Source organism: Poecilia latipinna, unplaced genomic scaffold (assembly GCF_001443285.1).
Source record: "Poecilia latipinna isolate Pla-1442-1.1 unplaced genomic scaffold, P_latipinna-1.0 Scaffold1446, whole genome shotgun sequence".
In the NCBI taxonomy this organism is placed as follows: Eukaryota; Metazoa; Chordata; class Actinopteri; order Cyprinodontiformes; family Poeciliidae; genus Poecilia; species Poecilia latipinna.
The window spans coordinates 14,726-30,584 of NW_015114062.1; the positions used below are offsets into that span (position 1 = coordinate 14,726).

Sequence of the window (15,859 nt, forward strand, 5' to 3'; positions counted from 1 at the left end):
TAGAACTTATTGAAGACTCAAGACAGCCATAACATTATGATTTTTTACAAGTGTATGTACACTTTTGACCACAACTGTAATTTACCTCAGACTTCACATGCACACTGCTTCTTTAAAGTCAAAGGAATATATTGTGCAACTTAAACCACAAACTATGCTGTATTACGGAAAGTTTAAAAAAAAAAATACAATAAGCCTCAATTATTGTCAAATGGAAGTTTTTAACAACCATCCGTTTAAAGTGATGGAGGCTGTCAGAGTTGCTTGTCTCGTCCAATAAAGTAACAGTAGCAGAAAGCTCATAAGTTGGGGGAGTCGTGCTAAATCCGCTGGATTAACACAAAAGGTTGACTAATTATAGAAATCATCTGATTTTATACATTTGTTGGCATCTAAGCACTGTAAAACAAAATGATGTTCTGCTATGTTTTTGGTGACTGGGTTCTTGAGATAAATAAGACAGCCATTCAGGTTTCTGCATCAAATCAAAAGTTATGAAGAATTTTAGAATGTCATTAGCTAAAAATAAGGGTAATGGCTTCTTGGAGGAAACAGCCAAAAAAATAATGCTGAGACCTGAGATGAACTTCCATATTAATATAAGAATAATATAATAGGAACATAGATGATGGCTGGATGCCTCACAGCTAAGAATTTGAATATATTTCAATCAATTTAAATCTGCCTGAGTCTGTATATGAATTTGTTTCTGAATGTGTGAAGTGGCATTTCATGACTTTAGCAGAGAATCATTGCTACATAAATAAATTGAACCTAATTATCGCCTGACGCTGAAAAATCTCACATCATATGTTTCTGCCTTTCTTTGTTCCAGAACTTTTGCTCTGGTGAAGCCAGATGTGCTTAACAAGATCGGCGATATCTTTGAGCTGATTTACTCCGCCAAACTGATTGTGACCAAAGCAAAAATGACCACGGTTACATGGTAAGGTCACCCTGCCACAGAGTGTTTAATGAGAGTACTGCTACTTCTCTTTGTACTCTTCAAATTTATGACATGGTCTCGTGCAAGAGGGAGACACTGGCTATCTGCTGGCTGTTTTTTAACTTAAACAGAAGAATGACTTTCTTCAGCGCAGCGGACATATGACATGCCACAGGGCAAAAGAGCTACATCTTTTTATTGGCGGTGTAATCATTACCAAATTAGTTGTAGCTTCAAGGCAATAACCTTTAATAGCTCACTTCTACTTAGAGGACACTGAATGAAACGCCCTTCGTGTATCCTTTTACTTTTTAAGATGTTTTTCAAAGTGAAATAGGAGTACTATACTCTACTGTGACCTTTTTGTATTGCTACTTTAAAATTGGAGATAAAAGTGGCAACAAGTATTAAGAGCCACTGAAAAAGCTCTATTTTTTTATTTGAATTTAAAATGCTATGAGAACTGCATTTGAAATATTTTTGTCAGTCTCTCTACTACTGGTGGTTATTAATTCTTTATATTAAAATAAAAAGTGACATTCCTGCATTCGCAAGTGGTGTGCCATACCAAAAAGGTTGATTTACTAATATTTTAAGTATTAGTAAATCTTCTCATTTTAGTGAATAGCATGGTAGCGCTGTTATTATAACTATAGCTTGTATTACTGCTATTATTGTTATTATTATTATTATTATTATTACTCTCTACAGTGTTGCTGCGTATCTCTCAGAGAATGTAGATCTGTAACTCAGAATTCAAAGTTCTGCCAATCTGCCATGTTCCGTCACAAACAGAGATTGAAAGCTCCAAAGCATCAAACTGAAACTTTGCCTTTTAAACACTTCACTGATGCTCAACTTTGAGTTTTCCTTTCACAGTGAGGACATCGACACCAGCGGGTTTATTTAGTTGGGGTCCAACCAGAGTTTAGTCCAAAGTTTAACTGCTCATTGGTAATCAATTTGAACAAAACAGTAATAGATTTGAAAAAGATTAACACCAGTCAGCACCTGGCCTTAAACTGTAGTTGCTGCTTTCAAACATTTCTATAACCAGATGCAGCTGGTGCTAAACTGCTTCCAGTATGTTCTTCCCCTCTAAGGATCACAGACTGAGCCTGCTGATGTTTAAAACACCTCAAAACTTTCCTGATTGTGGGGATTGATCGTTTTTACTATTTCCTGCATTTTCTCAATAAATACAAAAACACTGTTAACACGTGCAGTGATACAAATCACATTTCTTTATGGGACTAGTCCTTAAAGAAATACATTACAGCATTACAAATGAGAATGCTATTCAAGAGCAGTGTTTGTTTGTGGGGCCATTATTGCCGTTATTGTTATTATGATACCATCACAAAAATATAACTGTCTACAGTTAAGGGTGGGGGGTAGGCGAGTTATTCTAATATTTACAGGAAAATACTACTACAGGAGCACACCGGGACAGAGGGGTAAAATACAGTAGTTTTCTGTCCAAAATGGGAGTTTTGTTTTTCAACCCAACCCTAATATCTGTTTCTATACAACTTTAGTTTTTTAGTTATTTGGACTTTACCACTGAGAGCATTTGAAAACTGTAATCTAAATTTTTTGGTATACTGGCTTCTTCCTTTCTTAGCAGACTTTCAGCCCATGTCGGTACAGGATTCACCTCACTGTGAATAAGGAAAACCTCTTAGCATGTTGGAAGACCTTTTGCTTTGGTTCTGTGGTTGATCCACACATTTTATGTTTTTTACCAAAACACTTTTCTTTTATCTCTGGAAATCAAGACTCGTCCAATTTCTGATCGGAGTGGTTAGTGTATGTTCCTGTGCTGTTTGCTGAAGCATATGTTTGCTTGAACAGATGAGCTTGGCATTTGAACCCAAAGGTTAATCAGACTTGTGGAAATCTACAGTTCTCTTCCTGATACCTTAACTGATTTTTATGGATTTTTCCGTACTGCTACAAAAGGGAGCTGGATGTTTGAGGTCTTGACTTAATATCCATCCACAGGTTCTATTTAACTCAAATCCTGTGAATTTTTCAAACATTAAATTGAAGGTTACTCTTTAATTCAGAGCTTACCTAAACTGCCAACAGTAAACTGATATTATCAAAGTAAAAAAAAAAAAACTCAAACTAAACGCGTGTAAGATAATGACCTTATTAATAAAGTCCTACTTCACTTGCTGTCCAGAAGTATTTCCCAAAAGATAAGAGACTAAAGCCCAGAATTATCTCTGACCGCTCTTAATGACTCTAATCTGGTACACAGAGTTCACTTTAAAAGTCCAAGATCACTTGGTCACAGATTAACTTTGGTTTATGGTTTTGTTACATTGCAGGAGCCAAGCGGCAGACTTTTATGTGGAACATCAGTCAAAGCCTTTCTTCAAGTGAGTGCCTATGTAAATGATTTGCAGGCTGTGGGCACAAGACCATTGCCAGAAGTGGCGATAATGATCCAGATGACATTGCGGTGACATTCGAAACACTGCAATGTGTTCCACTTTTCTATTTAAATCATCGGCGCTAAATTCAACGTTGCTCCGTTTTGCAGCAACTTGATCCAGTTTATAACCTCGGGCCCTGTGGTTGCCATGGAGCTGACGGGTGATGAGGCCATGTCCATCTGGAGGACGCTCCTGGGACCAGCGGACTCCGCTGCGGCACGACAGGAAGCGCCGCAGAGCCTCCGCGCCAAGTTCGGTACCGACGCCATCCGAAACGTTTGCCACGGCTCCGAGTCACTCGCCGCCGCTGCAAGAGTGAGAAAAGTTTCGCCTAAAGTCACCCTTTGCCTGGGCCTTTGTCGCCCGCTATGTCCGTTCCCAGAAATAATGGTGAACCTGCGATGATGTGTTTGTGTTTTTGTCAGGAGCTCGAATTCTTTTTCCCTTCCACGGTAGGCCACGGTCCTGGCAACACAGCAGTCTGCGAAGACAGCACGTGTTGCATCATCAAGCCTCACGCCATAGCAGAAGGTCAGGTTATCACATATAAAAGCTATGTTAAAAAAATCCTCGTAAAACTGAAGCACGCCGCTTCTTTTTTACAACTCTTGGAATTTGCTGCTTTGCTCGAGGTTGTCGTCCTCTTGGATGACTCAACCTCGGTCAAGCTTCAGCTGTCATTGACATCGACCTTTAGACACCTTATTACACTGTAGAGTTCATTTTGTCCAGGCCCTTCTTAAGTATTTAAGGAGTCTTAAGTATTTCCCTGTCTAATATTACAGACAGTAACATATAACCTGCTAGCTAAGGCTTAGAGAAGTGACTGTTGAGTTTTCCTGCTGGCTTCAAATGCAACATTAAGAGCCCAAACCTACAGGATTCATGCCAACAATAATTGCACGTGTCTTCTGTCTGGCACTGTATGTCTTTACCTTGTGTTTTGTGGATATGTAACGCAGCTGTCCTGTATTACATACAACTCCCTGCAGCTATTGCTGTTAAAAGTTTTTGAGCCATGCAAAGATAATACTTGGGTACCAAAAACGACCCAGGATTTATCCTAATCCCGGGCTTGATCCCCCGTTCATGGAGCATGCCACCAGGGCTCTGACCTGTGAAATGGGAAATTCTCCGGACAGAGCCCAAGTAAGCACACAAAAGCTGTTGACCAAGAAAAGACCTGTGGCGTTTTTTTTTCTTTTCTCTATCCTGCACCCACTATGTTTATTTATTACATAGTTCCATAAAAAAAAAAAATCTTCCTCCTGAGGTTTACCTTCAGTGCTTTATGTTCTGGTTCAGACCAGGCGGTCTTCTCTTTTTTTTTTTTTACTCATATAGAAACTGTTGTTTCAGTCTGACATTATTTAACTGCTTCTTCTTTTTTTGTGTGTGTCAGAAGAGCTATATATGCTGCATCTACAAATAGTTCTGCATGTTATTTATTGAACAGAGACAATAAAAAGACATATACTAGTAGTCTTGATAATCCACTGGAGGTTAAAACCACCACTTCATGATGAAACTACAGTGTTAGCTGGACTCTAGTCCTCTGCTCTCCAACATGACTTTTGGCCACACCTAGATGGAATAGAGTCACCATTAATGTAACCTGTGCAGACACATATGAGCTGCGCCTGCTGGGACATGTTCAAATGTTTGCCGTGAGAGAAGGCGACGAAAGGACATGCATACACCCAGGCACGCTTTGTTTGTTTGTGAGACCTCGTTGAGCAAGAGTTAAGCTTGCAATCAACTCCCTGATAAATTATCTCAGTGATTAATGGTGTTAATCATTCACGCCGCCTTTGAAAAGGGTTAATATCCCTTAAACATTTGCCGTTCTGTCCCATTGCAACCAGAATCAAGATTTTATGTGTTGGACATAAAATGAAGCAGGGTACTGTTGTGAAGGGGAGGGAAAATGATGCAAAAACAGAATTGGGTTACAAAAGAACAACATCCCAAGCTTTGAAAATTTAACAGAACTCTGTTCATCGTATGAAAGGGGAAAATTTACGGCACAACTGTAAACCTTCCCAGACTGGACAAGGAGAGCATTAATCAGAGAAAGGGTTAGCGTTAAGGTTAGACTTAACCTCAACCCCATGTTAAGTCTGGAGGAGCTGCAGCGGTCTGCAGTGATCTACTGCTCAGAAGGAGAAATCTGCTGGTAACAAATTACTGTCAAAATTGACTACAAATATGGTCTCTGTGGAAAAGTTGTAAGAAGAAAGACACTGTTGGAAGAAAACAAAAGAAGCCCAATTTGCAGTTTCAGTTATTCAGATTAATGTCATTTTCTAACTATAGCCATAATCCTGTCTGATTTATTGATGTCTGACTTTTATTATTATTATTATTTTATTGTTTCTCTTTTGCTGCTCTTGTATTTCTAGTTCGGTGACCTTGAGTGACTTGTAAGATTCCTTCAAATATAGCACATTATTTATTACCAAACTCAACACATGTGATGCTAAAGACTTGAGACAGAGCAGTGACTCTCAACAGCTAGATCAAAGCATGTTCACGTGTTAAAATGGCTCAAAGTCCGAGCACAGATCCAAATCTGAATCTAGGGCGAGACTTGAAAGGTGCTATTTTGCACAGATTTTTATTTGTAGAAAATGTTCCACTTGAGAGGTTTGCAATGAGTTGCGATGCTTTATTCCACAAAATCCATCCAAGTTTGTGGATGGATAATGTAACAAAATATGAAAAAATTCAAGGGTTTCAGAATACTTTCCAGGACTTTCTGTACTGATTGTAAGCAGTACAGAACATGCACTCAGTATGTATACATTTACTTAAACGTTTGTCAGAAGCTGCCTACTTGTGTTTTGCTGCTTTTGTGAGCATTTTGATGGCAGTGGTTCAGTTTTCCAGAGAATATTCATGTTTTGTGCAAAAGGTTAAATCTGTTGCAACACATTTGTCAAGGACATTTTAACTTCTCTCTCTTTATCTTATTCTTTTTTTTCCTTTTTTTTTAAAGACTGAACAACATTTTATTTGGTTGTTTCTAAAGCGGCATGAGTCTGAAATGTCACAATCTCACCAGGGTGTAACCTTAAGCTTTCTCTTCGCTTTCTGTGGTTTGGCAGAGCAGGAGGTGTTTACATGGAAGCAGGTGTGCTCTCTTTGACTTAAACAACTATTCCATCTGTTCACGACAGCCGCAAAGCAGAGTCCTTCATCTGTTTCATTCTTCCAAATGGGAAAATGGCTCAAACTCATTAGCTTAGCTTTTGTCTTTTAAATTTAATTAGCTGTCTCACACAGGTTTTTGTGTGTTTACAAATAGGAGTTCATTCAAAAACACTTTTACTGTTTAAAACGGGACTCCAAAGGATTTACTGTCAGAGCTGTGATATATTTGGTCTGAGCTAAGAATAGTAAACCAGGCTGACCAATTTGCTCTGCTGAGAACAAATAGTACCTAAATACTTGCTGTGATTTTTCCCCCGGGGATCAACTACAAGTTCCTAATTTACGTGGCAGCTACGCCTTCAGAACTTGGCCTATCCCGGTTATCCATGAAGGAAGTTGTGACTGAAAACGCACCCAGACATGACCAGAATAGAGAAGCTTCTGTTGCCAGGCACCCGGAATGGGATCTCCTAGCAACAGCAGCAGCTGCTTCGGGGAGCCGCACTGATCCTGGGCTGGCTGCTGCCTGGGGAGGGCAAAAAGGACTCGGGGGGTGGGGGGGCGCGGTTTATTACCTAATGCACATATCTCGACTGTGACGGAACCAGACAGAAATTTATCGATGCTCGCTGCAGCACCTGGTCCACAATGAAAGTCACGTCTGCACGCCGCAGCTTTCAGAGTTAATGGGAACTGTCTTGTAGGATGAGTACGCCGGCTACTTTTTATCAGGATGTCAGACTGAGATTATGAGAGCAGCGCCTTCATTCAAATAAGAGTCCGAGACAGTCTGACCTTCAATGTTACCGATGTGCCTTCACTGCCGCAGCATTTTTACACTAATGTACTGCCACGGTGACTCGACGCACACAGCTCAGAATCTCTCTGTCGGAGAGGTTGACTGGACAGAAATGATGGTTTGCTCTGCTCTGTGTGTACGGTGGGAAGCCCTCATCTAAAAGAGAAACTGAGGTCACTGTGTTGCCTGTCAGAGGTTTATGTGCATGTTATTGATTTTGATAGTCCACGCATGTTTAAAATTTAAATTCCCTTCCCACTCATATTTTCGTGTGCAAAACGAACAGCCTGACCATGTTCTGACTGGATATTTCACCTGCCTTTTCTATTGGTAATAGTGGAGTTAATCAAAATTGGGTGGTTTTATGCAGATCTTGAGCATAAATTTTCAGCAGGTTTGAGGTCGGAGGAAGTCCAGAAGCTTAGCCAGCTTGATCCATTTCAAAACCAGGTCGATGTGTGTTTGGGATCATTAGAACTAAGCTTGTCACAACAACCGATGAATCAAATCATCACACAATAAATTAAACTGATGATCATATTCATTTGTATAGCAGTCGTTCAAGTAACGGTCTGCTTTAGTGTTGTTGAAAAGCCAGGATTTTAAAAAAGTACAAAGTAGTTAGTTTGCACTACCTGCTACTTTTGCCTGTTTTCCCTGTATAAATTCATTGATTATTTTTTCAAATTCAATTTTGATTACCAAGAATTCATAATCCATTTTAATTATTGTGGTTTTGGTAGTTTTGGATTATTTTTGGATTGTTAAATAGTTTGAGTTCCAGTGCTCTTTAGAAATTAAAGTTCTTTTATTTTATTATTTTGTGGGTATATATGCCATTATTATTACTGGGTAGAGTACTCAAAAATTGCTATCGAGTAATAGTTGTAATGCACTTCTGTTGTTAAGTTGGATAGGAACGAGGTAAGAGCTAGTTCTAAGCTTCTGGCTTGTTTATCGTTGTCAGAGCAACTCCATAGCAACTGTCATGACATTTAGTTTTGGTACTTACCAAGATGGCTGTCGGCTACGAATTTCCCGGAAGGGTGACCTCAGGTGAGAACCGTGTAATAGTTGAAAAACAACTCAAAATGACAATATTATCATTTATCGCAATAATTTCTTAGACAATTTCTCATTCAGCAAAATTGGTTATTGTGACAGGCCTAGTTTAATCTAATGTCTGAGTTTCAACTCTATTGATTCAAGATCTTCTTCATTATATTACCTACTTTTGTGCAATGTATCAGCACCACTGTTAGCTGAACAACTCCTCAGCATGATGCAGCCACCACCATGCATGATAGTTGATGCAGTGGTCTTCGATCTGAACGTCAAGACTCCTTCAAACATGCCTCTCACCATTGCGGTCGAGTAACTTAATCTTTGTTTTATTCCATTTTAAGTAGCAGCAAATGTTAGTTCTGATCAAATATTTCTAATTTACCCCTTCAGTAAAGTTGAATATTGTCTTCCCACCCTGGAAAAAAAAAGTCAAATTAAGTAAAGTTCTGATCATTATTAAAAGTTCATTATTAAAAATTCTGCCCAGATTTTTCTCTGTATTTAAGATGTATCATCAGGATACATTTGAACTCAAACGAGCATGTATAAATCGGTGTAAGCTTGTTGAATGTCTCTGGTGTGTTCACAGGTCTGACTGGGAAGATCCTGAACTCCATACGTGAAGCTCGTTTTAAAATCGCCGCTCTTCAATTGGTGAGCGTTCGACACGCATTGTTCACACCCTCCGATTTAATGTCCTTGGATTTAAAATTGTTTTCATTAAACAAAAAAAGGGAGACAAACATTTGTCAAAAGATACTAAAAACAATGTAAAAAGGAGTATCAATTTTGGTTTGCAAAAAAAAGACAAAAGGTATGTGAAGAATTGTTTACACGTTTCTCAATAACCAATAGAAAACTCTTAACTGGTAATACGGCAGTCAAACCGTTCCTCTAATTGCTGAGCTTCTTTATGTTTCCCCTGGTGTTTGGACGATTTATCTGTGGTGATGAGCTTGTAATGTGAGAAGAAACTTGTTGATAAAATGAAAAGAGTAATTTATACTTACATCTGCCCAGAGTGTCAGTAACGTTGCACATAACTATAAATAAAGGAGGAATCTGGTTGAAACCCTGCTGAAGGCTGCAAAACAACATGAGCAAGAAAACAAACCTAAACATACAGCAGAGCTCATGGACTTATTTGTTGTATCAAAGCATGTTTATGTCTTTAGAATGGCTCAGTCAAAGTCCAGACCTAATTTCAGACAAAAATTGTAAATAACATCTACCTGTTTTACATCCATGGTTTCATGCCCTAATATTTGTGATGATATATTAGTTTTTGGGGGTTTTTGAGCTTGTTTAAAAGCTGCTGACACCCTTTAGAAGGAAGCGTTTCCATCTGATTAATACACTTTCTTTTCTTAATTCTGTGTTCTTCTGTTCAGTCTTCATAATCTAGTTGGGATTTTGCCTGTTTTTCTTTTGTATTTTTGTTTTACTTTATTTTTTTTAACCTCCTCGTTTTTACATATTTACAGTTTAACATAGACTATGCGAACGCAGAAGAATTCTACGAGATCTACAAAGGCGTCGTCACGGAGTATCCTGTAAGTGTAAACATGACAGTGTTGTGCCATCATGGCTATCATGTCTCGTTGCTACATTTGGTTACACAAAAACAAAGGCTCAGCTTGAGAAGATATAGGGAATTGATTTTTTTTTTTTAAAAATGTGTCACAGGAGTTGAGCTCCTGTGACACATGGAGCCATTATCTGTGTGTTTCCTGAGTCTGTTGTCACATTTTTGAATGGATGTTTCAGGGTATGGTGACCGAGCTGAGCTCCGGACCCTGCATTGTGTTAGAGATCCAAGGCGCAGATATACCAAAGTCTTTCAGAGAATTATGTGGACCTTCTGACCCTGTGAGTACCTCTACTGTTCTCATTGTGTCTTACACCAGCAGCAGCAGCAGCCAACTTAATGTGAAGAACAGCAAGAGGGAGTTTGGAAATGTATTTTTAGATTCATTTTTGAATCACTATGAATTTATCAGCCTCATATTTGGTGAAGTTTTATACATTTGCTGTTCAGAAATCCAATTCTTACAGGAACCCAAACATTTTTTTTAATCAAACTTCTGTTGTAATTTTCAGCAGTACACGTACGCTGCAGATGTTTGCTCTTTATATGGACTTAAATCTACAGTTAGATGATGTAGCTCTGATCTTTGTCACTTTTTAATTGAAATCTCCAGATATGACGTTCAATTTCAAATCAAGGTGGCTTAGCTTGTTTTGATTTTATGGCTTTATGCCATATATACGAAAGAGTTTATAGCTCCAGCTAACACACACAGTCCTGAAACCAATGGGTGAAGTGTGTGTGGGCGTGTTTGCCGTTGATTACAGCAAGGACAACACTTGATGTAAAATCCGATGAAGAGGCTGTGCTTGGTCAGCATGAGTGCTGTACAACATACCTGCAGACTTTCTCCTACAAATGCAGCTGCAACCGATGAGTCAGTTCTGAATCATGTTAATAATTTCAAAGGGTCAGCTTGTTTTTCTCTCCAACGCAGATCTTTTCAGTTGTTTTTTTTTTTCTCTGTTTCATCATCCATTGGTCCTCCCTCGAAAAAGTCAGAGTTGCTCTTTCCATCAAAGCCACAAAAGAGGAACAAGCTTCTGATAATTAGCTAAAGGAATTTATCATCACATGTCTATTAGGCTTCTCTTTTCTTTTTTTTTTTTTCTCTAAGTAACTACAGTCATATTTTCCTTTAGGAACGTTAAGACTGAAACCGCAACATCCCTCTGATTGTGTTTTTAATCCCTTAAATATTCAAAAAGCAGCAGCAGTAAGAACCAGTTCCAGTTTAAGCCTGGAGAACAAGAGATGTAAATGAAAGTTTTCCAAGTACCACTGTGCTGTCAAGTCACTTCAAAACCATACGACAGCCAAAGTTTGAAATAAAGTTTTCCCAACTAAAGTAACATAAGCGATCAGAAAGAGCCCTTGAAGTCACTTTTCTAAGAGGTGTAAATTTTTTAAAGTTCCTTCAAACTCCAACCCAAGAATTCCAACATGGCTGCCATGTGTTTAGTTTGTAGTACCTGTGTTTTCTCAGACGCTCTTACAGTACTGATAAGTTGGGCTTGATCTTATTTCTAGAACCAACTTCTAATTCCAGAACAGGGGAGGCCTTAACTTTTATGATGACATTTATGGAATGAATTGTGATGGCAATAAAGTGACAATAAAAACTATTTTAAAATCGGTCAGCCTTTCTTGTCAGAGCCTCGCAAAAGATAATTCTGCTCTAAAAATAACACCGTTATCATAGAAAGTACCACAACTGAGCTGCTAAAATTTACAAATATGAACATATTTTAAGCACTAAAAGTCACAATTATTGTCATTTTGTCAGCTGGAGCTGGGCAATATGGGATTATAATTTTCTCTTGAGATTTATTGCAGTAATGATGCAGCGATAAAGTAAAATAGTATTTCAAACTTAGCCTTAGATCGTATACAATGTTCAGCCAACAACTCAGTGGGCTGCAGAATGCAGCTGGTTTGCTTAATATTTGCTTTGTAAAGAATTCAAAGAGTTCAGCCCACCTACCATCAGTACCACTTGCACCAAAGTCAGAAAAAAGCAGTGCAATAAAATGGAACAGGACGAAGGTGATGGTATATTTTTAGTTAAAGGGTTTAATCATTTTGACAGTAAGCATGCTAACTGATGCGTTTAGAGAAGTCTGTTTTTGTTCTTGGTAAATATGAGAGTTTAGCTTCTAAGCAGTCTGAAATCCTAAAAAAATGTCACTGTGAAGGGTACATATGGCTTTTGGTGACAACAGCTTTGTTAGTTTCTCTCATCCCGACAGTAAGCTGAAACATGGACTCATCTGATCACACGTTGGTGTCCTGCGTTGTTCTGTCCATCTGTGACGCGCTCAAAGAGCTCAGTGGCAAACTCTGTCAACAGCTGATATATTGCTTGATTTTTGTATAACCCAGCATCAGGTTACCGTTCTGGTTGTAGCACTCGACAGTGTTAAGAGGCAGGTACTTATGGGTCACGTTACAAATGTGCACAAAACCCTGACAACATTCTGCTGACGGCGAATAAACGTAACTTCACAATTGCTGTGTTTCCATTAAACAAGAAACGCAATTAAAATGTTATATAAGTTTATTTAGTCGTTAAAGAAGCATGCAGCGCCGTCATCCTCCAACTACGTCCTGTAAGCTTCCTGTTTTCCCACATTAGTAGATCACGTGACTCGTGTGATGCAAAAAAAGAAAAATGTTCCCATTGCAGTTTTGCCAAATACACCAATTTCGATGTGGCTGAAAAACCATCTCATGCTAACGCAAAAAAACTTTTACCAAAAAATGTGAGTTTTTTTGAAAATTGTCGTGTTTCCATTAAGCAAATTTATTTTCGTAATTACAATTTGTGCAATTTTATGGTCGATGGAAACACTTCGTGTTTTCATAACACTTTGCAGTACAACAAAAAGACTAGAATGTTGTATAAAGCCGTGGTCTTAACCCCCCCAAAAATTCCCATATTTTACTTACTATTAATTTTATCACAATATTTTGTGGTGCTATTGTGATGACGATAAAGATTACAATAAAACTACTTGTTACCTATTTTTTAGGTAACTGTATGGCTCTGACTGCATGGCAAAACATTTACAACTCCACAAACACAAATACTGTTCTTGAAAAACTTGCCCATTTTAAACAGGCTTCTTTAGGACGACACTTAACTTAAAAAACGTGATTCGTCTCAGAAAACTCCACACAGGAACCGCATGTAATCATTTTGTCAAACAGTGGAGAAAACAGCAAAAAATAATCCCAGTCATACTGCCAGTTTTGTTTTTTTATTTACCATCGATCAGTGAAATTTGTCATCACAACGATAAATCTAAATTCTTATCAGGACAAGAAATTGTTCATGATAAATAATAAACGATACAATAAAAACCCACCCATGCAGAATATATGTATATTTTTAAATAGTGACGGTAAAGTTGGCGGAATAAAGGTAAAATTGACAATCAAGATTGTTGCACTCCTGCCTCCCTCTGTGAAGTTAACATAAAGCACATCTGAAAACATACTCTTACTTCTCAAACTATTTCTTTACTTTATTTTTGACACTGCTGAAGAGGTCGCCTCGTTCATCTGCTGCCGTTCCGTTCTGCGCCTCTCGCCCCGCTCGGGACTCTTTGACGGTCAGCACTTTGATTGCTTCAGATTTCCCACACCGAGAGGGAGGTCAAGCTGTTTCATCACCGTGTGACCTCAGGCTCCCGCAGCAGCATTTCCTCAGCGCTCACCCAAACGTTAGCAATCTCTGTCTTCAGCTGTTTTAGATTGCGCTGCCTCAGTTTGCGGCGTCTTGGTGGCTCCCAAAGTACGGAACCTTTCCTTGTTGACTGGAGCGTAAAGACATTCCAGACGTTATTATGGAATTAAGAGATAAGGCTGAACTTTCTCCGTAACTAACTCTGCGACTGGACTGGAGGAGGTCAAAGCGTCTTTTACCAGTAGGAGGCTTAGGTTATTTGTGCTGAGAATAAGCTATGGATTTGTTCCAGCTGACTAATCTATAAACGGCACAGGTCTGATGGGAATCACCATGACTGTACAGCTGGCTGCTGAGGTCAAATCAATTGACTCTAATGTTTCCTTATTGGAGAGAACGTAAACAATCCCAGTGCAAAAGGAGTTGCACACAGATTCACACCTTAACCTTCCTGCTGCCTTGCTCCGCAGCCGGCCGGTCAGTCACGGTGTCATGCTCTTGTCTCGTGACGGGGACCTGATGTGAGAGCGAAGGGACACGGTTCTGCCCTGTTAACCGGTTCTGAAGTGCATTCCACAGAGATTGATTTTCCTAAAAGTAAATGCTTCCCCTTTAAATCAGTAACTGAGGAAGCCATGTCTGCTGCATGCAACAGTGGGCCGTTGTTACATATATTGTGTTTCATAACAGCGACAAACGAAGGGCGTAAAAGGCTCTCTTTGTGCTGGAGGCTATGTTTTTTTTTTCTTTGATTTTCTTTCCCATAATAGGTAAGATGACACCAGCTGCTGCCACTGTGATAAATTTAGAGTTGCTGTTAAATAATAAATACTTTGATACCCCTAAATAAAGCTCCATGCTGCAGAGGTCGTCCACCTGTGATGGAGTTTAGATTTCTTAAATGAAAAAGCAGGCCAGGCCAGAATTATTTGCTCTATAGTCGCGTTGGGCTCGAACTTCTGACACGTTTTTAATAAGTGCTGGAAAGCATCCAGCAAAGAGAAAACCAAACGAGAAAGCACAATATTAATCTGTTAATCTGTTTATGATAGTTTAAATAGAGGAGTAGATAGTTTAACTTGTTGAGGAAATAAAGACAGTAAGTAGGCAGCAGAAGCAATCAGACTGTAACTAGTGCGACGTAATGCTCGCACACGCAGCAGATTGGTCCTTGTCAGTCGCACATCCAGATGATTTACACCTGATTCACCCTGCAGTCACAACAAGCAACAGAATGGAGCTAAGCAAAGGCTAAAAACAGGAGAAGTTACACTGCTGAAAGCAGGAAAGCAGTAAAATGTTGGGTTTACTTTGTACAGCAGAATATTAGTCATATTGAGGAAAAAAAAATAAAATTCATAAAATTCTGAGAATAAAGTCATAACATTTAATTCTCGTAATACAATTTTATTCTGATATTATTTAGATTTTATTCTTATGATTTGTTATTATTATTGCTATTTTTATTTATTTATTTTTCATTTTTCTAGTGTGGTCATAACTTAGGGCTCAGACCTATAAATAAAGGTAATCAGTTGGGTCAGGATCTAAACTCTAACTTAATGTTGTAATAAATACATAAATATGGTGAGTCAAACCCAGGCTTAATTGGCAGATAAAGGCATATTTTCAACATTTACTCACCATGTGAGTTGCCTGACTGAAATTGGTAAGCACTGTGTGTGTGTGAACGCCGTGGACATCCTTTCCCTGACCTCTGCAGGGTGGGAAGGACATCAGACATTTCTGGGCAGTCATGTGACATCTAAGTCCTTACTGTCCACACATGGTAGCAGTTACAGGAACCCCGGTCCGTTATACTTAAGCGTACCTCATCGCTGGCTAATACGGTTACAGGGAGCGGCGCCAAAATAAAACCAGGTGGTCTGTAGTTGAACTACACCTCCTGAAGTCCTTGAAGCTCCAACCTCATCTTTGCTTTTTCTCCAAGGTTGGATTTCAGAGAATTTTCTTTCCTTGACAGAGTTATGGAGGTTACAGGAAAATGTTTGCTAAGAGTCAGTCTGACCCTTAAACATGGAAAATTTCACATCCCCTCAGGCTTCTGGGGCATTTCCAAACCGTCTTACTACTGGTTATCCAAGATTATTGTCAAAGATTATTAACAAAGGTTATTAACAAAGGTTATTGTCCAAGATTTCCACGGACAGGGAGT

At 38.9% G+C, this 15,859-nt stretch overlaps 1 protein-coding gene across 3 annotated transcripts in view; it reads left to right on the top strand.

Moving 5' to 3' along the window:
• Window positions 1-15,859, top strand: part of nme7 (NME/NM23 family member 7) — a 32,193-nt gene that overhangs the window by 12,630 nt on the left and 3,704 nt on the right. For all 3 annotated transcript variants that reach the window (XM_015057234.1, XM_015057232.1, XM_015057233.1), the window contains 7 exons: window positions 836-946; window positions 3,283-3,333; window positions 3,498-3,705; window positions 3,816-3,921; window positions 8,997-9,061; window positions 9,892-9,960; window positions 10,175-10,276. In XM_015057234.1, the coding sequence (XP_014912720.1) occupies window positions 836-946; window positions 3,283-3,333; window positions 3,498-3,705; window positions 3,816-3,921; window positions 8,997-9,061; window positions 9,892-9,960; window positions 10,175-10,276 (712 nt within the window). The remainder of the gene's footprint in view (window positions 1-835; window positions 947-3,282; window positions 3,334-3,497; window positions 3,706-3,815; window positions 3,922-8,996; window positions 9,062-9,891; window positions 9,961-10,174; window positions 10,277-15,859) is intronic.